General features: G+C 51.9%; 1 protein-coding gene across 1 annotated transcript in view; it reads left to right on the top strand.

Annotated features, from left to right (window-relative positions):
• The first annotated feature begins 2,524 nt into the window (after positions 1-2,524).
• The window catches only part of CDH4 (cadherin 4), a 478,662-nt gene continuing 454,983 nt past the window's right edge, over positions 2,525-26,203 (top strand). Inside the window, exons 1-2 of the mRNA XM_002692260.6 lie at positions 2,525-2,818; positions 5,064-5,175. Coding sequence (XP_002692306.3) covers positions 2,762-2,818; positions 5,064-5,175 — 169 coding nt within the window. The 5' untranslated portion in view covers positions 2,525-2,761. The remainder of the gene's footprint in view (positions 2,819-5,063; positions 5,176-26,203) is intronic.

Raw genomic sequence — 26,203 nt, 5'->3', positions numbered from 1 at the left:
GCTTTGGTTCCCCTGCAGACTCCCGCTCGATGGTCTGGGGTGTGGCTCGAGGGTCTGTAATTCCCACAGGCCCCCATAGGGAGTCGGTGCTGCTGGTTTGAGGATTGTCACCTGGAATTCACTGGCCTGTGCTTCAGACCATCTTTTCCTCCCTCTCAGTGGATCCTCTTTGCTTCGCTCACAGCAAGTCTGATAAACCAATGCTCTCTGCTGGACCTGCTTCAGCTACTGCAGTGTTTCTGAAACCATATTCCTGAACATGTGAGTTCCCATAAGACATCATATGTTGTGTACCAGGGCTCCTCCAGCAAATGAGTTTGGGGGAAAAATGCTACCCAGGCCAGGTAGGCAAGGCTGGGATGAGAACACTGGATCCTGCCGCCTCTCTCTGGCCTCATCCCACCTCCCCCTGCCTGGGGGAACAACCAGCAGGATGACAGCAGACCCCACACTGGAGTCAGGATGGCTCTGTGAGTTAATCCACACAGAGCTCCCTGATGTGTGCCTCCCCCAAGGCTGGTTAGAGGCAGGAAGGACCTGCTGGGTCTGCAAGTCATCACACCCTTCAGCAGACTCAAGACTGAAACACTCAGCAGTAGGAGATGGGGAGGTGTTTCCTCTGGTGTTTGGGCCTCAGGACCCCCCCAACCCCTGCCAACATCACTTTCTTTTTTAATTCAAGTTGGCACTCGTGTTGGCACTGAGCAGTTTTGGGAAGCACAGCAGAGCAAGTGCTGGGTTCTGGACCCCTTTTCTGAGAACCATCTCCATCACACTCGGACCTTCTGAAGACAAAGGCGGGTCCTAGGGACAGACATTTCAGAACAATAGCAAGGGCCACAGCTGGCCCCTGTGAACCACCTGTAGTGATGAAGCACCCTGAGTAAGGGGGGAGTCGGAGGGGTGTTTGAGAGGTGTGAGCACAGGGCTGAGGGTGGATCTGTCCACGAAACCTCACTGGCAACAAAGGACTTGTGCCGAGTCTGAGCATAAAGATGAGTTGGGCACACTCGGCACATCCAGAGGTACCCGGGTCCTGTCCCAAGAGGACAGTCTGGGGACAGTCGGCTCAGGCCAGGTGTGGCAGGCCAGTACTGATGTGGTGTCCCCTTTAACTGCCACACAGGTCCTGGGTAAGCAGCCACAAGTTGACCTGTGCTCTCAGATACAGAACTTGCCTGCCCCTCTCAAGTTTTCTAGAATCTGACTTCCTTTAAAGCAGCAAGCTAACTAGCAGGCTGCCCAGCCCAGGTGCCAGGGTCCAGGAAAGGGGGAGAGCTGTGCGACCGCTCTCCTGTCCAAGTCGGCTCTGACCTTGGAGCTCAACTGTGTGCTCTGCTTAGTCGTTCAGTCGTGTCCAACTCTACGACCCCATGAATTGCAGCCCACCAGGCTTCTCTGTCCATGAGGATTCTCCAGGAAAGATGACTGGAGTGGGTGGCCATGCCCTCCTCCAGGGGATCTTCCCAACCCAGGGATCAAACCCAGGTCTCCCGCATTGCAAGCAGATTCTTTACCCACTGAGCCACCAAGGAAGCTCCAACAGTTCACTCCATCTTCCTTCCCCTCCTTGGCAGTGTATTTCTTAAACCAGAACTAATGTATTCTGGACACAGAGCCCTCCAAACCAAGACAAAGAACATTTGCAATATCTGAGCAAACAATCTCCAAACCGAAAGGGAATGTGCAGAAACATTTACTCACTTTTCAAGCTGTACCTGTTGTTCACTTGATGAGCCCTTAAAGAAAGGTCCCCTCAATTCAGAAATCACCCAAACCAGTCCGGCTGACCGTCCTGACAGCTCTTCTGTGAGGGAATTTCCGCCTTACCTTCTCAAGTCCTCCGATGTCTTTTTTGGCTTCTCAGGCCTAACCAGGGATTTTGATGCACGCACAGGCCCCTTCCTTGGTCCTGATCACAGCCAGGGCCCGGACCTGGAGCTTTTCCTCACCCTGGGGGTCTATGCAGCCTGGAGCCCCTCCCTCTGTGCTTTTCAAATCCACTTGGGTCTCAAGGCTAACTCCTGAGAGGCCAAAGACTTTGCGAGGCCAGGAGGTCGGTCTGGGTTAGCGGGAAGACACCCGAAAAGTACAAGACTGATGGGCGTTCCCAGCCCCCTGTGGGCTCAGGCCTCAAGCTGGATGAAGGCAGCAGAGGGTCCCCGTGCAGATCCAGAAAGCTTTCCCATGGTTTTGGAGCTGGAACGATCCTGCCTTGTTCAGACCTCACCAGCCTCCCCCGCCCCCACCTTTTTCCCTGTAGACTTTATGTCCTCGGCCCCTTCGGCTAACCGGGGCTCCTAATGCGCTAACCGGGGCTCCAGATGCACTGTCCGAGCTAGGTGGTACCTTGGGGCAGGTGGCTGGGGCGGGCACGTGAGGGGCGCGGGTGAGGCGCTGGGGGCGCGGCGCCTTTAAGGCCCGCGTCAGGCCGAGCGAACGAGCGCAGGGGCCGGGCGGCGGGGCGGGGCCTCGGCGGGGCTGCCGCGCGGCTTCACCTGCAGTTCCGAGCGCGCGGAACAGAGGCGCGGGCGGCTGCGAGGCCGGCGGACGCACCGGCCCGAGGGAGCGCGCCGCCCGCCGGACTTGGCCTCGCTCCCGGAGCCGGGCGGCGGTCGCGGTGGCGCAGCCTGGCCGGAGGCGCCGGGCCCGCTCGAGCGGCAGCGGCGTTGATCAGAGCAGCGTGATCCGGCCGGCTGCGGGGAGCCGGCTCCGGGCGCCGGGCATCGGGCGGGCGCCGGGGCGCGGCGCGGCGGGGAAGATGACCGCGGGCTCGGGCGTGCTCCTCGTGCTGCTTTCGCTCTCCGGCGCGCTCCGGGTAAGTTGCCGCCTCCCGTCCCGGCCGCCCGGAAGCTCAGGCAGCGCGGGGCCACTCCCGGAGCCGGCGGGGCTCGCCCTCGACCGGCGGGGCTCTCCCGGGCTTCCCTGGCCCGCACCGGGCGCCCCTGCCGCGCGCACCGCTGCATCCAGCCGGCTCCCGCGCTCCGCGAAGCCGCCTGCGGTAGGCAGGAGCGCGGAGCCGCCGGTGCAGCGGGGACCGGCGGTGCGGAGCGATGTGGGAGTATGGGTGAGCGGTGGACGCAGAGAGCTCTACCCGAATCGGGACCCGCCGGGCATCCCTCCGTCACCCCAGGTCCGCGGCCGCTGCCCCGGAGCTCGGCTCGCCGGCGCCGGGGCAGGCTGCCCGCTGGCGGAGCCGGCGCGCCCTCCATCGCCGGCTCGCCGCGCTCCTCCGGAGTTGGCCAGCCCAGCCCGGGCCGGGGCTGCGGACGAGGGGGGCTGGCTGCAGCCGGCCGGACATCAGGGTGCTGAGGACACCCGGTCTGGCCGCCCCTGCTGGGGACTGGGTGCTCGAGACGCGGCGCCGCCGCCATCCTCGTCCTCTGACCGCTGGCAGGTCCATCGATGCGGATGGGCAACGGATGTGGACCGCTGGGCACCCTCGCCCCGGACTCCCGGCCGCGCCTGCCGCAGCCAGTGTCCGGCGGGGCCCTCTCCGCTCGGAGCGGGGTCGAGGAGCCAGGGGCCAGTCAGGAGCAGGGTGAGGTGTACCCGGAGCGCGGTCCCCGCGCCCGCCTTCCTCCTGCGGAGCCCGCGATCTCTGTCCCCAGCCCAGCTCCGCGTCCTCTGGGTGCAGGGCCGAGAGGGGCGCCTCTCGGGGAAGGCAACGGGGCCGCGAGAGTTGCAGAAACCCCCTCTCGTGGCCGATCGGCCTCGCTGCTCCTCCCGGGCCGCGCTGTTGTAACCTCGGAAATAAACAAGTGCCCGAGGCCGGAGGCCCGCTCTGAGGTTCGGGGCGCTCGGGTGCATTCGACCCACGCTCGCTCGCTCGGACGGGTGGAAACTTTCCTGGGCGAGTTAGCTTCCCCCCGTCCCCGCTCCCCGCTTTTTCCAAATAGCTCCCGGTCCTGTTTGGAGCTCCCTTGCCAGGCACGGGGCCGCAGTTTGGAGGTTTACGCGAGGAGTGACCCCGCACCCTGCTCTTCCTCCTCTCCGTGATTTTCCGTTGGGGCGCCGGGTCCAGGCCCGCGTCAGGGTGCCTGGAGCTCCGGGTCGGGGCGGCCTCCGGAGCCAAGGACTGGCGGGCGGCTGCGCGCCGAGCTGGTGGAGGCGGGCGGCGGGGAGGCGCGTTCCGCTTGGCGGCCCAGCGAAGGCGCGACTGTGGGGTGGGTGCGGGCTGCGCCCCTGCTCCTCGCACTCCAGGGAGCCGGCGCTGTGGCGCTCCTTCTGTCGCAGGGCTGGCTTCTCCGTTGCGCACGCAGTCTCTTTCTCCATTCCCCATCCCTACGCCTGACCTCGCTGCCACTCCCCGCAGCCTGGGAGGGGCCCTTCTCCCACCCTGCCTTCCGGGCCCCCAGGGTTCTAGACCTCCCACTGGGCAGGATACCCCAGAGTGCTGGGGTTGGGGGACAGGACAAGAGTACACCCACCTTTTTTCGGTCAATTACGGGAAATCTCTAGCCTGGTTAGGCTGGAGATGGGGGCTCCAAGAGTGGCCAAGCCTCCAAGAAGTTGGGGGAGAGGACTGGATGGTAGAAACCTCGCCCACCTCCCTACAGCCTCTCTGAGAGCCAAACTCAGAGCTGAGTCTCTGAGAATCTGCTTTCACCCCTGCCCCTCTCCCTCCTCTGCGGCACCACAGGGAATAGACAGTCTGCTCCACCTCACCCAAAGCCTGAGTACTGGGTGGGAGGGGACATGGCCCTGGCAAAGGCCTGCTCCCTTGGCCTCCCCTCCTCCGTGTCTTCATTGGCTAACTCCTGGCTCTCTTGCCTGCCTATGATGGACAGTCCTTAGACCTTCCCTTCTGCCACGTGCTGGTGAGGCTCCATCAGGCCCTCCGCCCTGCCATCCGCCAGCCTGGCCTCCCTGTTGCATGCCCCTGTCGCTGGCTAACATGGTGACCAGAGGGACAGACCCTGGGTTATGTCTGAGTGGAGACTCTGGTGGACCAAGGTTTGGCATAATGGAGCCCTTGAACACAGCAGGCCCTACTAAACTTGGGTTGGATGCAGTTTCTATGAACCTGTGTTTTTTCTAACCTCACTTATTTCCATTCTCAGGCCCACAATGGGGATCTTACAGCCAGGGAGACCTGCAAGGCTGGATTCTCTGAAGAAGATTACACAGCATTAATCTCCCAGAATATTCTGGAAGGAGAGAAGGTCCTCAAAGGTAAGGTGGATGTGGGAATGAATTCGCATACTGCACTCTGGACTAGGGAGACATTGCCACCTGCAGAACAAGAGGCAGGACTGGCTTTGAGCCAGGCTGTATGCGAAGCGAAGGTGGAGAGGTCAGTGGATGTGCAGATCAGTCGACCTAAATGGCCTTTTGCATCACAGGTGAATGATTCAGAGTCCCTGTCATTTTTGAGTGAGGTGAATCATTTCCTGGGCAACAAATTGGAATTCGGATCTAGTGTCACCCAAATAATGTGCAGAGAGAGACTTTCTTACCAAGTATTTTTGTGTATGAAATTCTGGATTCTTAAATTATCCCTGCTTTGCAATGCATGATAAAGCAGACGATGTTGTTGGGGATGCGGTAAATAAGCCCACAGACGTTCTGTTCACAGACATGGCATGCGTTCTCATTACTGTCCCACTGACAACACGGAAACACATATGCAGGAGGGAGCTGCCATTAGCTCCATTGTCCCTGCAGCTCGACACCCACGCTTGTGACGGGGAACTCAGGGGCAGCTTCTGAACTCCAGTGACGATAGATCCTCCTGCATAGATCTGCTTCCCTCTCAAGACAAACTAAACTTTTTATTCACGTGGGAGGGGAAATTAATCAATTCTTTCTTCCTTGAGGTTTTAAAGTGGCACGGCGAATACCTCGACCCTGTGCCTCCCCTCCCTGCATCAGTTTTCCAGAAGCAGATTTCAGCCAGTTTCAAAGTGACGGAGGAAACGAACTTTAGCAGAAGCATCAAAGCTGAGTTCAGTACCCATGACTAAACCACACTCAGGCTGCTGACTTTGTCCCCAGTTTTCCGTTTCAGGGAATTCAGAGTTTCTGCCCACCCCCAGCAGATCCTTTGTTGGGAGGGACTCTCACAGAGTGGGGGAATTCTTCAGATCCTCTCTGTGTGGACAGCTTGTTGACTTACAGGGTGTGCCTGGTTATATGAATCAGGATCTTATTTTGCACTCAGTCCAACTTTGCTAACTTATTTGTTGTCATCTGAGTTGACTGTCAAAATAGGGGATGTGATACTATTCCTTCTTTCATTGATTATCAAACAACAAAAAACAAAACAAAACAAAAAAACCCCAGCCTCTTGGCTGTGGGCCTAAAAGCAGGATGGGTATGCTGCAGGAGTGGGCGTCTATGGGAAGAGTTTTCAAGAGATGCTCTGTTAATTGCACGGTACATGTCATTTTAGAAAGTGTGGACCGCCTTTCAGGATCTGTGGGTTTATAAGAATCCCTATGTATGCACGGAGAAGGCCCAGAAGATTCTCCCACATGTGCATTGTACTGCAGGCAAAACAGGAGCAGTTCACTGTGGTCCAGCTGTTTGAGTGTCCAGAGGCTGGCATACTTGCCACCTCCCCCATACGGAGCTAACCTTGATAAGATCCTGCAGTATCAGTTTTACTCAGGAATGTAAGAAAAATTGCCTCTGTCTCTGTAACAGCAGGTGCTACCACCTGCCATGGAAGAGAATGACACATTCTCATGCTTTTCATAATAAAATGAGAAATTTCCAGCTAGCATCATCCCTCTCTCCTGGTGGACTGCGCAGGTCCAGGCTGACTTGACCCTCTGCTCTTGGCCCCTGTGGTAGGGAAGCCTTGGTTGCTGGCTGGATGCTGGCCTGCCCCATATGCCCCAGGAGTCCATTGTGGTAGGTGAACTTGGACCAGCTCATGGGCTTCGTGGATACACAACTCATAGTCCAAGCATTTACCCCTGAGATGAGTGTCCCAACCCAACCCCAGTTGGGGGAAAATCACAGAGCATCTCCTTTACCTGCGAGTGCCACCTCCTGTCTGTGCTCAGGGACAGAGAGGTTTTATATCTTAGAAATAATTTTACACACGTGGAGGCAAAAGCTATCACTGCATACACTCGAGCTAGGGCAGATAAAAATTTATTTACATCGAAAACTTTGCAAATGATGAGACCACAGTGAAGATGCATGTGTCGAAAATAAGTGGCACAGTATTTCTGTTATCCTGGTAGAAATCATGCTAAACAGATAATGACTACTTATAATTGAGTTATTCCAATGGAGAGAGCTTAACCTTAATTTGACAAGCGAAGCTTCACGGAGTCACCATTTTATTCTAAATGCACCGTAAGCTGTTAACAACTGCCTCGAGGCTCCTTCTCTGCCCCAGTCAGCTCACCAGCAGCCCTGAACATCCACATTCCAGAAGGAGAGATTTGTTACACAGTAATTAACTTGTTTATGATAAATGGATGGAAGAAATGTCGTGGCATTTTGTTTTATATCTAAATGAAAAGCATTTGCATTTGAAAAATTTCATGCTAATTAGGCTTAAAATAGTTTTCCCCAATAGGGTAGCAAATACTATGGAATTGAGAACCTCTTGAATGGCGGGCTGAGTGCTCCATGGGGCACATGGGGCATCTGTTTAGCTGCTGTGTAATTCCTGGATCCACTCCACCTCATGGTTCTAGTCCGTGCCTTCTCTGGAGAGCACTCAGGGGTCACTGCAAACACTCTTACTCTGTAGATTCGTCTCCAGGATTGTTCACTGATGGCCATGATCACAGGTGCATGGTCGTATCTAAAATAGGATCGTTAAGCCCTTTTCCTTTGGCTTCAAGGAAGTGTTCTCCATGCCATAGTTTAGCATGGGGTAGGAGCTAAGCCGGTGTCTTTTTCTCAGCCTTGTTAATAATGAATGGTCAGCTGGGCTCGAGGCTGCAGCTGATGCACTGACCTGCGTCGCTCTCTCGTGGCGGGCAGAGTTCTGCAAAAACCCAGACCCCCTTCAAAGCAAAATCCCCCAAGGATGGGAGAGCAAGGGGTGGCTTAGTGGGAACCCAGCACATGTGGATCATATCTCTCTTTGCTCCTGGAGAAGAAGGCCACGTGTGAGTGAAAATGCTGTCTGCTGGGTCAGAGGAGGGGGATCTGAAAATTATCCCATGAATTCAGATAATACAGAACGAAGAGCTTTGTTTCTGGTGGCTTCATTTAATGCAATTACCTCAGAAAAGCCTTCCCTCTCCCATATCCAGGTTAGTTCATGACCATCTTGTGCCTTTAACCATACTCTGCTTCCTTATTAGAGAATGTATATTATCTGAATTTATATTTTCTCTCTTACTTAAACTGTAAGGCTCATGAGGGCAGCAATCCTGTCACTCTGGTTTAACATTTAGAATGTTCTCAGTCAACATTAGGATAAAACCCAATTAACAGAATCTTGAATGGAGGTTAATTTTTCTCATATAACCATGAAGAGATAGGTAGTCAAGGGATGATCAGATCAATAGTACCAATCTCATGCCTAATGTTTATTCTTATCATCCTACCATCTTAGTAATAGTTTGTCAGTGTGTTGCCTCATCATTGCAAACTGGCTGCTGTGGCTCCAGGCATTGCATTTGAGTTTGTAGCAAGCAAGAAAAAGGAAGGAGCAGTAGCACCATCTGCATCTCTTCCCTGTATAAAGAAAGTACACACTTTCTCAGAACCCTTGCAGAAGTTCACACTGGGGACAGCTAGGTCATAGGCCACTCCCCGTGGATAGAGGTAGGGAGGCTGGGAAGCAGAGAACTGTGTGGTCTGACTTAGACCTATTATGCCCATCACTTGGTAGATGAGTCAGTTGCTACGTGGAGCATAATTGGGAGTCTTAGGAAGAAAGAAAGGAGAAATGTGTGCCGAGGAGGCAAGTGTCAGTGTCTGCTGCATGAGGTTTCTCTGGCCTCCCTACACCTTCCCTGAAGCAGAATGACAAGTAATGCATTGTCAAATGATTGAGTCATTTGAGTACCAAGGCACACCAAGGGAGGGATGGCGGAGAAGGGACCAGATGCATGCGGGAGTCTGGAATGGGTATGTAAGAACTCGCCATGATGTAACTAATGTGGCCAGATGTACCGCTATCTTATCTTCACAAGTATGTTGAAAATAGCCTCTGTATCCTCCTCTGTGAAGACGGGTAACTCTTGCAGGATGGAAGGCATCACAGGATGTGTGGACCAGATGCTGAGCAAGTCTGACTGGGTGCCCATCACCCAGTGCCATGCCTGCATTGTGGGGCGGTGGGTATGCAACCAGCATTGTCGAATGAAGTCATGAATGAGCCAGAAAACGCTGACACTGCAATGTTTCTGAGTCCCCTCCATCAAATCAGATCAAGCAGGAGGTGCTCTGAATGTTTAAATAAACGGCACAAATGCGTGTGCTGAGCATCACTGGACACTGCGAGTTGCCTGTCCGATACCCATTCTCTCCCTCTTCCTCACTAACAAAACCTCTTCTCATTCATTTGGCCCACACTGAGACCCGTTTAAAATACTCACACCTCCAGTAAACTCTTAAACCAAAGTGGCAATATGGCTTTTCTCTGGTCAGCAGAATCTACCTATATTATTCTGTTAGATGAGATATGTGAGAAAGCTGGTTTTTTTCTTGATGAAGAGGAACAGACCTCACTGGCCATACCTTCTGCCTTTTGCCCTTAGCTTTTTCTCCCACCTGGAATATGGACATAATGTCTAGGGCAGAGCAGACATCTTGTGACTATGAGGATGGTGGAGTAGGAGCCAGATCTCAGGTGGCATCCTTGAACAGTTGCAGACCTCTGGACTCATTGTGCCCTGAGAGATGAGAAAAATGAGTGAGATGCCACAGTCGAGTCTTGTGGCATGCAGCCAAATGCATTCCCTGCTTCAGGGAGAACAAAAGAGCTATGCATGCTAGCAAGGGCCTGTCTTTCACTCTGGAAGCTCATAGCTTGTTTCATACTCTGCCTTGAGCCTCTGCTCATTCTGTGTTCCCTGGGCCTTGTCCTTACTCCTGCTCTAGTGGCCCTTCGTTCCTTTCTAAGTTAGTATCCAGACCCAGCACAGTGGATTGCAGAGAGCATGTCTGGGAACTCAGTAAATATTTAACAGGTGACGTCAAGAATCACAACTTCAAACTCTCTCTTTGGCCAGGATATGACTGAATCATTATATATATTAACCTAGGGCTGTCTATCTGATCCACCCATCACAGAATGTGAACTCTCTCCTGACTCTCTTAGCCACCATCTTTCAGGAAGCCAGGAGATTATGCCCTGGGAATCTTGGTATTAACAAAGATGTGGAGAGAGTGGAGGTCAAACAGGACTGAACCCCAGTGGCTGGCTTCCCCTGGCTTGTGGCCAGGACATTCCTTGCTCTTGAAGCCAGAGGAGGCTTCTGTGAGCACCCAGCCCTCACTGCCTTCTGTCAGCGATGCCTCTGGGGCCCCTGAGAACAACTTCTGGAGCCTGTGGTGGAGATGTTCAGGCTGTCTTTGGGGCCAGCCTTACCTTTTCAAGGGCCCAGTTTTTAGGGTTTCTTAGCAGCCTTTCCCTGCTGTGATTCTGCCTGGTCACAGAGTTAAGGGATTTAGAAAAGGAAGTTTAGAAAGTGGCTTCTGTCAGATAAGAGGGCAGACCAACATAGTGATAAAGCATGGAAAGTCTGCTTTATGCACTGCCCACAGGCCAGAGCTCGTGCAGATGGAGGGCCCTGATAGCCGTGTTTAAATCCAGAAGGAGGCCAAGGTCTGTGGCCCCCTGCCCTTGACTGCCACACCGCATGCAGGCCTAGCTCTGCTTCCATTGCTCCCCCTGCAGCCTGGAGGGAGGTGTCCGTGCCTGGCCTTCCACTCTAGATCCAGAAGGCCATAGATCAAGAGCATCCGCCCCTCTTGTCCCTGCCCCTCTCACCCCAGCCTCTCACCCCTGCCCTTCTCCTGTCACCTCCCATTAAATAAAAATCTTCATTGCAGGGATGCCCACACCAGTCAGACATGAGGATGAGTGCCTCAGCCACACTGCAGTTTAAAGATTAAGAGTTTTGCATTTCAGAAATATGTATTTTAATGGAGTTTTAAGATGAGGGAATGTGAACCTTTATGTAATTATAATCCTGAGTCCCAGCTGGATCTGTGACTGGGTGACGCTGCAAATGTCTTGTGGAATTCTCACAAAAGCCTGTCAGGGAGGTGGAGTTATTCCCATTGTATGGATCAGAAATCCAAAATCGGAGGTTGGGAGATTGCCGCAATGGCATGCAACTTGTCTATCTTCCCTCTTTGTCCAGGCCCACACCCACTCTCAGCTCATTTACCTCTCCCTCTGTTGTGAATGGGTTGGTTTCTGGAGCAACCCATTTGAGTTACAGGCAGACAAGAGAACACCCCAGATGTTCCGGGCACCATCGTAAAATCAGCAATTATCAAGCATTCAGACGTGCTAATTGTTTCTCATCTTGGATGTTTGGAACAGAGGCCTGGTACACCCAGAAGTGCTTGATTGTGGCTGCTGATGTGTGAGGGTCCATCCGAAGTGGGTCCAAACTCAGTGGGCACTGTGGGCTCGCACAGCTCGCCCTGGGATTGAAAGAGCCAGGGTTCTGCAATGCCAGCAGGAGCTTTTGATTCCAGGCATGTGGCAAACAGTCCCTGAGCTGCATTGTCAGTCGGCTTCCAGACTCTGCCTGTGTCCAGGACATAGCGGAGAGCCGCGAGGAGCCAGGAGCTGAGCTGAGGCTCGGGACTGGCTTCATAAACCACTCTTGCTGCTTCTCGGAGCCTGGGAGACGTGGATGGGCCTCCTGAAAGGAGCTGAGGACTGTGGTCTGAAGGAGCCGTCCACCTGCCCCAGCTGATCTCCCCACACCATCTCCTGGGGGTTGTGCCCTCCATCTGCAGGTGGTCCTTTTTGCTTAGGTCTAGGGTTCTGGGTGTTTGCAGGGGGCTCCAATTTCAGGTTCCTCCCTCCCTCCCTACCTACCTTCTTCTTTCTTTCCTTCTCTTCTTTGGAGTATGGTTAAGTAGATGCCAGAACTAACCACAAACTGCGAGCAAGCAAGGAAGCCAGCACTCATCTTTTCAGAGAATGTTTCTGTTATTCTGGCTGTCTGAAGGAGCAATTCTTACTCTGAGTGAATTCCACTATACAAAATAACCATAAGCTGCGTGACTTTCTTTCCATCAAGGCTGGTAAATTTCTCCCCAGTGTGCTTTTGTAAAACCTCTTGGCACTTCCTCTTTCTTTTCATCTCAGAGGGAGCTGTGCTATATTATAAGATGGGCTGGTAAAGAGTCTGCTTTTTATTTAAAGACTGGTAATTTTGGTAACTTATTGCCCAGATTCTAGGCTGCCCTCTCCTGGTGGCTTCCAGTCCTGTCTTAGTCCACCCACCCCTGTTTTTAAACAAAAGAACAAAACAGAACAAAAACCTACTTCTCTTTGACTAGTGTATGCTACCAAAGGCCCTTTCCCCTCCAGCCTCCATCAGGGCTGGTGTTTATTAAGGACTTACCCTGTGCTGATGTGGACTCATGTTTCATACCATAGAGACACCTGTGGGCTCTGCCAGAGGCCACACCCCAGATCACCAGGTCTGTCTGGTCCACATGACTTTCCACTCCCATGTTGCTTTCCGCAGGGAGAAATTTGCTTAGTTTGTGGATTGTAATCGTTTCTTAGTGTGGTACAAAAATGTAGCAGCTTAAAAGACGCAAATTTATCAGCTTGCTCTTCTGGACATAAGACTTCAACACGGGTCCCCTGGACTAACATCTGGTGTGGGCAGATCCCCCTGGAGGCTCCAGGGAGGCGGGTGGGGAGAAATCCATTTCCTGCCTTTTCAGCTTCCAGAGGCCCCCCTGCTTTCCCTGGCTCACAGCCCCTTCTCCTCCTCCATACCAGTACCTGGCCAGCATGGACACCCGAACAGCTCCCCACTCCTCTTCCTCCCCCATCACATCACCTTTCCTGCCTACTGCATCTTCTGCTCACAAGGCGCCTGAGACAACCTTGCCTCCCACCCCCCAGATAGTCCAGCATCGCCTCCCATCTCAGGTGCTGAACTTGACCGCATCTGCAGAGGCCCTTTTGCCGTGAAACTGACAAACTCGCAGGTCCTTGTGCTGAGGACATGCTGAGTCTCCAGCATCGTGCATATTTTTCACTAAGCTCCTGTGGACCCTCGGTCATTCTCAGGGAGTAAACTGAAGCCCAGAGCGATTCAGTGACCCAGCATAAGTCCTGGGTTAGGGAGGCTGTTTGCACACAAAGCTGCAGCCCTGAGCCCTGGCCTACGTGGCTCTTCCTCCCATCCTGCCTCGTCCAGAAGCTCCTGCCTGCAATACCCAATACCCATATCTGTAACTAGAACCCTGGCTGGCAGCTTCTTCCTGGGTCCTGAGATGGAGATTGGCCACTTTGGAGACTGAAAGGGGAAACGGTGACTGCAGAGCCCGCAGCAGCTTCTGATCTGGTGCTTTCACTGCGCCTCGTTCGGCTTCAGTGTGTTTTCTTGCTGACAGCGTATGGGGATTTAGGAAGGATTAAGGTAAGCCTTCAGTGACAGATAAATACATGCAGGGCGGGAGATGGCCACCCCCTGCCTTGCTGATAGGAGGAGGGGCCCCCTGGACGTGGGAGCTCACCTGCCCAGGGAATGGCTTCAGGAGAAGCTGCAGGCTGTCCTGGCCTGGGACAGTGTGCTTTCCATTTGGAACAGTTTAGTTCCAGCTCCCAGGATGGGCGTACAGACCCCATGTCCATCCAGGAAGGACACCTCTCTCTCTGGTCTTTGAGCCAGATGGAAAGGAAGGCTCACAGAGCAGACCACGTTCCCCCTTCAGGTGTATGCACCCAAATCTGTGCGGCTGACTTCGAGAAGTGAAGGAATCACATTGGGTTTTGCTGCCCGAATGTGAGTTTGAACACTGTCAATCTGCCTGAATCAACAAACGCAATTTGATCTGCCTGGAAAGCTGAGAGGGTCCCTTGGTGTGCACTTGTGCTAAGCCAGGGACAGGAGTGGGTGGGGAGTGCAAGCTGAGCCGACCAACAGGGTAGGGGGTGTTCCTGGGAGAGGAGTGAAATTCATAGTGGGAGCAGAGGGGAGCATCCTTCTCTGGGCCTCTTGTTTCCTGACCTGCAGTGAGGCAGGATGTCCAAGTGTAGTCTAGGAACTGCCTGCCTGGGCAACATGGTTAAACCCCACAGGCCCCTGGGTCCCCTCTCATACCTACTACAGCTGCTTGGACAGTGGTGCAAAAGATACACCAACCCAGACCTGTGACCATGACGGTGTTTGGAGAGAGGGTCTTTGCAGGTTCAACTAAATTAGGAATCTCAAGATGGGATCATCCTGGATTGTCCTGGGCCCCACATCAATGTCAGGTGTCTTTTTAAGAGACAGAAGAGGAGATGTAAACACTGGGGAGAAGCTATGTGATGATGGAGGCAGAGGGGTGTGGCCACAAGCCAAGGATACCTGGGAGACCAGAAGAGGGAAGAGGTAGGACAGACCCTCCCCTGGAACCTGTGGAGTGGGTGAAGCCCTGCGACCTGGATTGCAGATGTCTGGCCTCCAGAACTTCAAGAGAATAAGTTTTTTATTATTATTTTAAGTCTGTGGCCACTTGTTATAGCAGCCCCAGGGAACTCACACATGCTAAGTCACTTCATTTATATCCAACTCTTTGCGACCTAATGGACCCCAGGTCCGACTCTTTGCAACCCCCTGGGGTGGGTTTGTCTTGCCCTCCTCCGGGGGATCTGCCTGACCCAGGGATCAAACCCACGTCTCTTATGTCTCCTGCATTGGCAGGAGGGTTCTTAACCACTATCGCCACCTGGGAGGCACTGAATCAGAAATCTTGGGGCTGTGGCCTGGGATTCTGCACTGCTTAATTCATCTCCCAGGGAAGTTGATGTTCCTTAAAGCCCAAGGGTTTCCAGTCTAGAGGATTTTTAGCTTCTGAATTCCAGTGGTCAGCATCCCTCAAGGGAAAGTGTGTTTTCCATGACAGCATCTGCCAGCAAGTAACCTGCGTCTTACAGTGCCGCTCAGGTCGGCGATGGAAGGATGCTGTGGTTCCCGTCTCCCCAAAACAGTAAATGGGGCATTTCAATACCGAAATGTAGCCTCTCATATTATGAAGCCTGACACAGAGCAGTTTCATTGAAATTAAATTCATTGAAATTAAAATGTATGTGAACATTTGTTCTCCTCCCATTATCTTTCCCGGTCAAATGGAATCTTAACAAGGATTATAGCTCAGATAATATCTCTTAGATACATTGTAAATATTTTGTTAATCTGAAGGTCCGTGTTTGGGAGCAGATCGTTTAACTGCCGCTGCTGTGACGTGGAGGCACCCGAGAAGGAGCGGGCGCGCTCCGGCAGGAAAGCATTTATAGAACATGCCTCTTCTCTCCCCAAAACTGCTTTACTCTGCAAATGCAAAAAGGCATTATTTCTGGCTCCCAGCATCTCGTTTCTGTGTTTCAAGCAGGCACATTTTTGCTGCCTGGCCTCTGAGCTCTCCTGCAAGGTGAGCAGGTTTTCCCCAGGAAGCAGAGAAAGGCAGCTGCTCAGCTCAGGTTCCAGGGCACCCCTCCCCCCGGGGCCCCCCTGCACACCACCCCCCTCCACCCCGGCTCACTCCCCTGGCCCTGGACCTCTGCGGCTATGTTGCAAGTGGACTCCTCACAACTGGCACTAGACTGCTGGGTCTGTGTTGAGGGGGAGACCTGGGTACCCCAGGGGGCTCCAGGTCTTACTGGGAGTGAGTGGCTGCAGCCATCCTGTCTTTCTGGGTTGGGATGCACAACCAACCCAAAGGCCAGTGACTAGCATGGATATGGCCCTGGCCCTTCTAGAGCTTGACCACTGCCCTGAGCACCAGGATTCTCAGGCCCCTGCACTGTTTCAGCTGGCCCCTTGGGCGGCATAGGACATGAGAACCTCGGGACAGCCGGAGCAGAGTAGGAGGGGCCCTCAGGTTGGAGCATTCTGGATCAGCTGTGTGGTCGCTTTCTCCTGATGCTCGGTCTGTTTGTACTGCTCTGGTTATGGAAGCTGTAAATGAGGTGACCTACCTCACACAACCCCTGCAGTGAGCTCCAGGCTCCCATGGGTGCCTCATCCCATGCCTGCATCTGGCCGCATTTGAGGAGCTGGTCAGACAGTTGTTCTGTTTGCCAGTCTGTGGGTCAAACCTTCATCCGACACTGTACCCAGCACTTCTTTGGTGCCAACTACCACCCTCTAAGGTTGCCACATAGTTAACCCTCTTTTATGAAGCAGGGGACGCTGACAGAAGATGGAAGATGACATAGGGACACCTGTTTAATGCGGTAGTCTGCCTCCTGAGACCCTCACTTGCTGCATCCTGTTCATCACCTCTGCCCTGATTCCCCCCCAGGGAGACCCAGCACCCCAAGGTGCAGGGTCTGAAAGCTTCGGGAGTGCAGGGCCAAAGTCCCCATCACCAGCTCTGTGGCACTAGACATGTGCCATGGCCAGCATGACCTCTGAGGCTGCATCCCCAGGGGGAGAAGACAGTTCACTGCCCAGGCTGGTCTTGAGGACCCAGTGGGATGGACATGTGGCTTTCGGGAAGCCAAGTCTGGCTGGTGGAAAGCAACCCACTGCTGGCCTGCACCCTGATCACTGGTCTTATTAGCGGATAACCCAGACTTTCCTCTCCCTGGGCCCCTCCCCCAAGGTGTGATGAGCTGGCCTTTCCAGGAGTGATTTTTCCATTAGACAGCAGCTTGATTGGATATTCTTTATGGTTTTCTTTGGGGACTTTTTCCCTTCTTGACCTTTATATTCTTATGTGTGGCCAGAGACCTTTCGGCAAAAGACACGTTTTTAGAATTGAATAAATAAATGATGGAGAGGTTTATTTAAAGCTTCATAGGCTCGTGGGAGAGGGAGGCCGCCCATGGACATAATTTCACTACCATCGTTTACTAATAGGATTGGGTATGATTGGATTATGTCTTATCACATTTAATAATGTGGCATGATGAGCTGCTGGAGTCATTGGGCAATGAGTGTCCGAAGGTAGCCATCACCATGCTTCAAGGCTCCTTACTGTTTGAAGCTTTATTTTCATCTTATCTTATTCTTTCCCACCTTCCCTCAGATACAAAGAAGGGATTATACCACTTGTCTTATGTAGTTATGTAGTGTAAGATAAAAATTGAAGACCAGCAAAGAGTTGAAGGCAATAAAATTGTGATCAGAAGTCCATAAAATTATAGAACTATGTTTTCTTAAGAATAGAGAGGCTTCACAATCACTTTTTTTTTTTTTTAAGAAATTGGACCCTTTAAGGATTTATCTGTGGAGAAGTGTAAGATATACTTCCATGTAATGGAAAAAATACGTTACATGCTTGAAAGGTTAATGACTGGTAAACGTCAATTTTCTACCATCCTGGCTAAAAAAAATAGCCTGTAAGACATAAGATGTCATGCCGGCAAAATCGCAAAGGCCTCTGAAATCCACTTTGAAGCCTGGGATCCCGTGGGAGTGCCGGGGGCAGGGGGACAGGCTGAACGCCAGGTGCCTCTCCCTCTTACTGAGCCACAGCACCTCTGCTAGAAGGGAGAGTGTCTCACAACTGGTGGGAGTGTTTCTCCAGTGTATTTTTGGTTTAAAGACTTAACGCTCTTTATTCCTAGTCCTGAAAACTGCAGATGCTTGACAGCAGATCTGTCCCCCTTGATAAACCTTTATTTGTGAGACTGTGACATGGGCATCCTGGGAATTTGCATTTGAAATACTATAAGCATGTTGGTGTTCAATCGCTCAATCGTGCCCGACTCTTTGCGACTCCATGGACTGTAGCACTCCAGGCTCCTCTGCCCTTCACCATCTCCCCGAGTTTGCTCAAACTCATGTCCACTGAGTCGGTGCTGCCATCCATCTCATCCTCTGTCACCCCCTTCTCCTCCTGCCTTCAGTCTTTACCAGCATCAGGGTCTTTTCCAATGAGTCAGTTCTTCGAATCAGGTGGCCAAAATATTGGAGCTTCAGCGTCAGCATCGGTCCTTCCAATGAGTATTCAGAGTTGATTTCCCCTAGGATTGACTGGTTTGATCTCCTTGCAGTCCAAAGGAGTCTCAAGAGTCTTTTTCACCACTATAGTTCAAAATCATAGATTCTTAGGTGCTCAGCTTTCTTTATGGTCCAACTGTCACACCTGTACATGACAACTGGAAAAACCATAGTTTTGACTGTATGGATCTTTCTCAGCAAAGTGATGTGATTTTAAATATGACAACATCGATGGGACTTCCCTGTGGTCCAGTGACTAAGACTCTGCACTCCCGATGCAGAGGGGCCCAGGTTCAGTCCCTGGTCAGGGAACTGGATCCCACATGCCTCAACTAAAGATCCCACATGCTGCAGTAAAGACCCAGCACAGACAAATAAATAAATAGTTAAAAAATGAAATACTTTTCTCCTGTAACATTTGAAAAAACAATTAAAAATACAATGACTGTGACAGGCTTGTGTTGCAGCCCCTGGGGTTAGAATGCGGTTGTTTCCACATTTTGGAATTCCAGCACACAGAGATTCTGGAACTTTCTAGAGTTTCACAGGGACAGACTGAGGGATGGGAGGGGAAAACCCTCTGAATTGTGCCCCTCCACCTCTCTCCAGGTGTTCTGTGCTGTGTCTGGTAGGCGGGTTTGCGAGGGCAGAGCAGATGCCCTGCACTTACAGGAAACAAGTAAAGAACCATCCCTTGTGTGCTAATTTCCCAGTGTCCTCTGGGTCCAGCATCTTCTGCGGGATTAAACGCAGCCCTTGATAAGGGTTCTCCTTCGTCCTAAGCGAGGGAAGACCGCCCTCACGTCCAGCCTGGCTGACTCAGCAAAAGGGAGGGGCCAAGGGCTGCCTTTCTGATTTCTCTGCAAACAGGATTGAGTTCCCCACGGGCTGGCGTGAGGCCATAGGCCTGCTCCAGCATCTTACATTCTGAGACTCCAGCCTGGAGAGTCGCGTGTCTGCGTTTAAATCCTGAGAATCCTCCGTGCTCACCTGACACAGCATCGGTAGTGCTCACCTGTCAGCCTCACGCAGTGGGCGAGGTCACCTGAACCTAAAATAGGAATTTGGATTTTCCAGCACCATCAGCCTGGAGGTTGTGCCTTTCCGCAAGCTGGTTCCATCATGGCATGAGGGAGTCTTGGTTTTGCCTTTTCCTGATTGAAAGATGAACTTGAAGGATGACAGATGTCGCCTCAATGTGCCCAGGTTTGGTTTAGAAGCAGGTGGGGGTTTGGGAGGCTGTGTTTAAATCAGGCAGCTGACTGGGGGCAGGGATGGGAGGGGGTGCCAGGCAGAGAGAGAGGGACCAGGAGAGAAGGGACCTGGGAGTGGACTTGAGGATTTGGTGGCTTCCTTCTTCAGTTAAAATTGTGTCCTGAGTGGCCTTTCCTCTCCACACAAAACAGGCACCAAGAAGAGAGCTCTTTTCAAGCTGTGCCTCCGTCCTTCTGGCCGCCCTGACTGGCACTGAGGACTGTAGGAGACATGCTCCATTGTTGAGTTCTAAGAGGCTTCTGGAAAGATAGTATTCTGTGCTGTGCACAGACAAAGTCCCCCAGTTGGTCTGAGGTTGCAGTTTCAAGGAGGCACTAATTAATCACTTCCTCCAGCCCCAGGGGAGCAGAGGGGCTGCTCCCTAAATAAGGAGGCTGCAGCTCCCCCCTCGTCTAGCTGCTTCGCTCAGTGGGCAGAAAATGGCATTGTTTTCTCACTTTGAAAGGTGGTTATTCTATCAGGAAGGCATCTCTCCTGCAGTTGCCTAAGCACTGTCTTACTGCATTTCTCTCTTACCAGTTCTGAAATCTTATTTCCTTCTTGCTTAAATGCTGCACATGCGAGTGGACACTTCGGTTGCTGGGAAGGAGCATTGTGGGTGAGGGTTCTATTTTTCCCAGAAGTTCCCAGTCTCTCTCCTGGATGGTGGATGCTGACAGCGAGACCATGGGTGACTCCGGACACTCGCCCATGTTTTTTTCTGAAGGAGCCCTGAGTTCTGAGTGTCAGCCAGCAGCGGAGGAGGCAAATGCTTATCTGTTTATCACCGTCTCCCAGTGGAATGGCCCCTGGTGTGACTATAGCCTCTCCCCGGGAAGTTATTTGATTTTTGATGTAATGAGAAGGATTAATGCAGTTGGGTTTTGATAAGGCTGGGCCGTCTAGTGTGGCACAGACTCGCTTGTCCCAGCCATATCGCTGACAGCCGGATGGTTATGCAGGAGCACTGCAGAGCCATGATATGGGCGTGCGGAGATAATTGTAGTTTTGCTATTTAAAAAATAAGTCTAGTGCTTTACAATGTTACGATGATAACCTGTTTAGGGAAACTCACAGTGCCGGGCTCTTGGCACAGAAAAACCTCTTCTAGCTGCTTGACTTGGATCCTATTAATCTATTTTTATTTTCCCAAGCATAAATTAAAGTCTCATTGCTGATTGAACTCATAAGCTCAGTTCAGTTCAGTCCAGTTGCTCAGTAGTGTCCAACTCTTTGTGACCCATGGACTGTAGCACACCAGATCTCCCTGTCCATCACCAACCCCCGGAGCTTACTCAAACTCATGTCCATTGAGTCAGTGATGCCATCCAACCAATCTCATCCTCTGTTGTCCCCTTCTCCCGCCTTCAATCTTTCCCAGCATCAGGGTCTTCTCCAGTGAGTCAGTGCTTTGCAGCAGGTGGCCGAAGTATTGGAATTTCAGCTTCAGCATCAGTCCTTCCAATGAATATTCAGGACTGATTTCCTTTAGGATTGACTGGTTTTATCTCCTTGCAGTTCAATGGACTCTCAAGAGTCTTCTCCAACACCACAGTTTAAAAGCATCAATTCTTCGGTGCTCAGCTTTCTTAATGGTCCAACTCTCACATCCATACATGACTACTGGAAAAGCCATAGCTTTGACTAGATGGACCTTTGTCGGTAAGGTAATGTCTCTGCTTTTTACTATGCTGTCTAGGTTGGCCATAGCTTTTCTTCCAAGGAGCAAGTGTCTTTTCATTTCATGGCTGCAGTTACCATCTGCAGTGATTTTGAACCCCGAGAAAATAAAGTCTGTCACTGTTTCCATTGTCTCCCTGTCTATTTGCCATAAAGTGATGGGACTGAATGCCATGATCTTAGTTTTTTGAATGTTGAGTTTTAAACCAGCTTTTTCATTCTCCTCTTCACTTTCATCAAGAGGTTCTTTACTTCCTCTTTGCTTTTTGCCATAAGAGTGGTGTCATCTGCATATTTGAGGTTATTGATATTTCCCCCTGAAATCTTGATTCCAGCTTGTGCTTCATTCAGTCCAGCATTTTGCATGATGTACTCTGCATATAAGTTAAATAAGCAAGGTGACAATATAATAGCCTTGATGTACTTCTTTCCCAGTTTGGAACCAGTCCATTTTTCCATGTCTGGTTCTAACTGTTGCTTCTCGACCTGCATACAGATTTCTCAGGAGGCTGGAAAGGTGGTCTGGTGTTCCCACCTCTTTCAGAATTTTCCATTTTTTTGTGATCCACACAGTCAAAGGCTTTAGCGTCATCAATGAAACAGAAGTAGATGTTTTTCTGGAATTCTCTTGTTTTTTCTATGATCCAACGGATGTTGGCAATTTGATCTCTGGTTCCTCTGCCTTTTCTAAATCCAGCTTGAATGTCTAGAAGTCCTCAGTTCATGTACTGTTGAAGCCTAGCTTGGAGAATTTTGAGCATTACTTTGCTAGTGTATAAGATGAGTGCACGGAGAAGGCAATGGCACCCCACTCAGTACTCTTGCCTGGAAAATCCCATGGACAGAGGAGCCTGGTAGGCTGTAGTTCATGGGGTCGCTAGGAGTAGGAAATGACTGAGCGACTTCACTTTGACTTTTCACTTTCATGCATTGGAGAAGGAAATGGCAACCCACTCCAGTGTTCTTGCCTGGAGAATCCCAGGGACGGGGGAGCCTGGTGGGCTGCTGTCTATGGGGTTGCACAGAGTCGGACACGACTGAAGTGACTTAGCAGCAGCAGCAGCAAGATGAGTGCAATTGTGCAATGGTTTGAACATTCTTTGGCATTGCCTTTCTTTGGGACTGGACTGAAAACTGACCTTTTCCAGTCTTGTAGCCACTGCTGAGTTTTCCAAATTTGCTGGCATATTGAATGCAGCACTTTAACAGCATCATCTTTTAGGATCTGAAATAGCTCAGCTGGAATTCCAAGCATAAATTAAAATCTCATTGCTGATTAAACTCATAAACTAGTGTTGACTTAAAAAATAGTCACAATGTAAAAGTTGAGAGTTATGTTTTATTCCACATAAATTTTTAGGACTTAAGCCCAGGAGACAGTATCTCAAGTAACCCTGAGAGAACACCTCCAAGGAGAGGGAAGGGTCAGGTTATATAGAAATTTTTCAATAAAGAGCAGGTAGTCTGAACATCAAAGGATTATTGTTAATTAAAGAAAACCAGACATCCCAAGTTAAGGAATTCAGTGCTTTTCTATGTATGGGAAGATACAAGAGTCTGGGCTCAGTGAAATCATTCCTTTCATATGAATCTCAGCCATCTGGGGCCAGTGTCCTGTGTTTTTCACACCCTGAGTTGCTCGGTGCTCACCGTAGGGAGTGGCTACAGCCCAGTGGCAGCCATATCACACAGATTTTCTTATCCTTCCTGGGTGCCCTTAGGGCTCAGAAGTTCACATTAGGAGGCCTGGAGTTGCTGATAACTGAGACATCCTTGTTTATTGATAAGGCAGGAAATGCTCCATTTCTCACTAGAATGAAGACCAGGAGTGTGTATCTCCAGTTTTGAACTAAGTATCATTCCATAGATTTTGTATCTGTGATGTGTTTATGCTTTTGCTTTTAAATGATCTGAAGGGTTGAGATTCGCTGTGCTTGATTAGATGGGTGAATACCTTGATCTATGGGGTGATCTTGATCCAGGTGCCAATTCGGTGTTGTACCTGGGGTTTGTGGGGAGAGAGGATTAGCAGCCACAGTGGACAGTAGAGCAGCATGACCCCACGCTTCTGCCATTTTCCTGCCCCCACCAGGAAAGTGACAAAGCTGTGCCCGTGCTCCCGATGCTCTTGTGCTCAATTCAGATGTTTTGATGATGATGGGGACATCTGTCCACCCCAGGACGATGGACCTGCTCATCTATCACAGTGGCTCCAAGAAGGCCACAGGGTCAGGGGACCAGCGAGGCGCACACTTATCGCTATGCCATCGTGTTGTTCATTTTGCCGTTGGTGGTAGGGATTCACTTCGTGAACTCTGTGGGTCTCTGGATTCCTAGATTTCAAAGTGACTGTAGCCATCCTTGACCCATTATCAATGGATCCTAGAGAATCTTAGGCCCTCCATGCTGTGCTCTCTGCAGCTCTTCCCTTCTCCCCCACAGCGCCCTGCCAGGCACCAGCATTGACTCACCTGCCCACAGAGCACAACCCTGCCATCCCTTCCTTCCCTGCTCCATCCCTTTGTCCTGGCTGCCTCCCTTCCCGTCTTGCCCCTGCCTCTAGGGGAATCTTCCAGAGCCTCCTGATCCAAATGTCATCTCTCCACTGGGCTCTTTTTGGCTGTCATCTCCCTCCCCTTCTGCCTGAGCTAAGTGAAATTAATTCCTTCCGCCTCCCTTGTCTCACAGTTTTATTAAAATGTGCAATGACATAATAATGTTTATCGTCCTCTCCTCCATGGCTGCCCCAATTGTGGTCTTACTCTGAGTGTGTTTTCTGAGTAACAGAGAAGTGAGGGGAGGGTGTGGGTTGGGGGCTGGAGAAAGAAGAAGTTGGCCCAGCACACACCCAGGGAGGGATCTTTGCAAGAGGAAGGAGATAGCTCTGCCCACCTCTTGGAGGAGGCAGAGGCTGGAGCTGACAAGCAAGGAAATATGAAAGTGAGATAATTAGAGAAGGAGGGGCATAAAATGGAAAAGCCAAAGTATTTTTCATTTGGCACCTCGGTGTTAGGGCTCACTCAGTTTATTTATTAAGCCGTTATCAAAGTAAAGTGAGACAAGTGGGTCTCAGTCTAATGAAATTGCCCCTCTGTGGGCCATGTGAGCTTCAGGTATCCTGAGCATAATTGGATAACAATGACAATTATTGCACCGGGAGTTTTAGTGCTGGCTAGCCTCTCCCTTTGTGCTTTTTCTGCACAGCCGCTCACAGGCCTTTTGATGAAGCCAGAGCAGGGCTGACCACTCCAGCTGCAGTCCCCACTGGAACTGCACACTGGGTGCCCGTTAGGCCCACAGACCTTCACATTTCAGCTCCTGGCCCTCTTCTCCATGTTGGAACCTGGATGAAAAGCCCCCCTTGCTGTCATCTGGTGAACTACTGAGCAGGCACCTGCAAGGTTGGCGGTTCCTCACCTGGGGGTCAGGGTGCCAAGGATGCCCACCAAAGACTTCTGCTTTGTTTCCTGTATCATTGCACTGCTGAGAAGGGGGCATCTCTGTAAAACTGTATTGACCTGAGGGGATCAAGCTTCGAGGTACTTGTGTGCTTAAATGTGCAGGAATCAAACTGCTTGGCTGATAACACAGTATCGATTCATCTCCTTCCCCTGCTTGCTGAGCCTGAGGCCTCCCCAGATGAGGTAGTAGGTTGTGGTCATATGGGGAAGTTCTCATTCTCGGTGCCAAAATTATGTGTCAGTGGGCTGAGGACTGGGTCTTCATCAAGGCTCAGCAGACAGGGACTCCAGCAGCAGCCCACCTGGCTGGAGGTGTGGGGAGAGGTGGAGAGGAGGGAGCTTGAAAAACCAGAGACTCTATCCTGGTTCTCTTGGTATCCTCGGGGGTTCAACCCCCGAAAAGCAGGTCAGGGCTTACAGTTATTGTTCCAGGAGGAGAACGATCAAAGTGCAAGAAAAATAGAGGCAATTCGGGAGGAAGGGAGTGTGGGAAGGGCTGGAGGGGATCTCCAGGAGTGTTCTGTGTCCTCCAGGAGCAGGGAGTCATAACTCTGCTAGGTCACCGCTCACTCCTCTGAATGTGAGCCTGTGCAATGCCTGAGGTTCTGAGGGAGAAGGCGCACCTGGGGCCTCACCTGCATGCCCACTTGTGCTGTCATCTGGAAGGTGTGAATTTGACCAGCTTCACTTCTTAAGTGGGGGCTGTCTTTAGGTCCTGACAGCAAGGATCCATCCACGTGGAGGGTGAGGACTGATCTGAGGTCTCTGCTACCTATGGTAGCAGGTGCCCTGGGAGCCCCTGGAGGAGATCAAGGGGTGGTAAGCTTGCTGGGAGCTGCGGTCCAGGGTGGCTGCCCTGCCTCTCTCATCTGAGCACCGTCCACGGTCCTGTATTTCTAGGGTTGAGAAGCACATGGCCATGACCGCCCATCCTTGAGCTGCCCTCTAGGTCTCTACTGCAACCAGGAAGCATGGAATGCACATCTGGGAACACTCTCTGGGGTGTGCGGGCAGGGGGTGCCAAGCACCTGGTCCTCCTGCCCAGCTGATGGTTCAGCCCTTGCCCAGACCTGGCTGTGTCTCGGTGCTTGCTTTCAAATGCACCCTTTGCCAAAATGCCAAAAGGAGCCGGGGAGGCAGAACCGCAGCCACCCCGAAGCCACGTGCCCACCTCGTCCTGTCGCCTCCCAAGCTCCTGACTAAGCCACATGCCTACTGCTCCTGGTCCTCTTCACACTTGTCCCAGGGCCTCTGCTGAGACCCTCTGCATCTGCTCTCACTGTGCTTCCTGCCCGGGGCCTTTGGCTCTTGTCCCCTCCCTGGGGGTGTCCCTGCCAGCTGCTGCCCTCCTTGTCTCCCTGCTCCATCTGCCTCAGGGAGCAGCACAGCTGCCCAGAGCCCCTTCCTGTTATCCTCTCACCCGTCACACCTGCCCCGACTGCATCGCAGTTCCAGGAGCACCCGGGCCCCAGGGCCTGAGCTGGCCAGGTTCAGAGGGACACTGAGGGCCGGTCACCAAGCAGGTTATGTCCCCACTCTGCTCTGATTCCCCCCTCATCGATGTCACCCACAAGCAGGTTCTCATGACTGTCACCCTCCTTCTTATCCCCTAGTGCAGCTCCCACCCCTGTGGCTGGAATTCTTTGGCCCTTCATCCCTCTCCTCTCCTTTTCCCGGGAAGTTCCTATGTCTTGTTACCTCAGGGAGCACGTCCTGTTGGAGGCCCCCTGCCCCTCCTTGGGG

This window comes from Bos taurus, chromosome 13 (assembly GCF_002263795.3).
Source record: "Bos taurus isolate L1 Dominette 01449 registration number 42190680 breed Hereford chromosome 13, ARS-UCD2.0, whole genome shotgun sequence".
Classification (NCBI taxonomy): Eukaryota; Metazoa; Chordata; class Mammalia; order Artiodactyla; family Bovidae; genus Bos; species Bos taurus.
The sequence above is the reverse complement of the archived record's forward strand: the minus strand, read 5'-3'. Positions and strand labels throughout refer to the sequence as shown.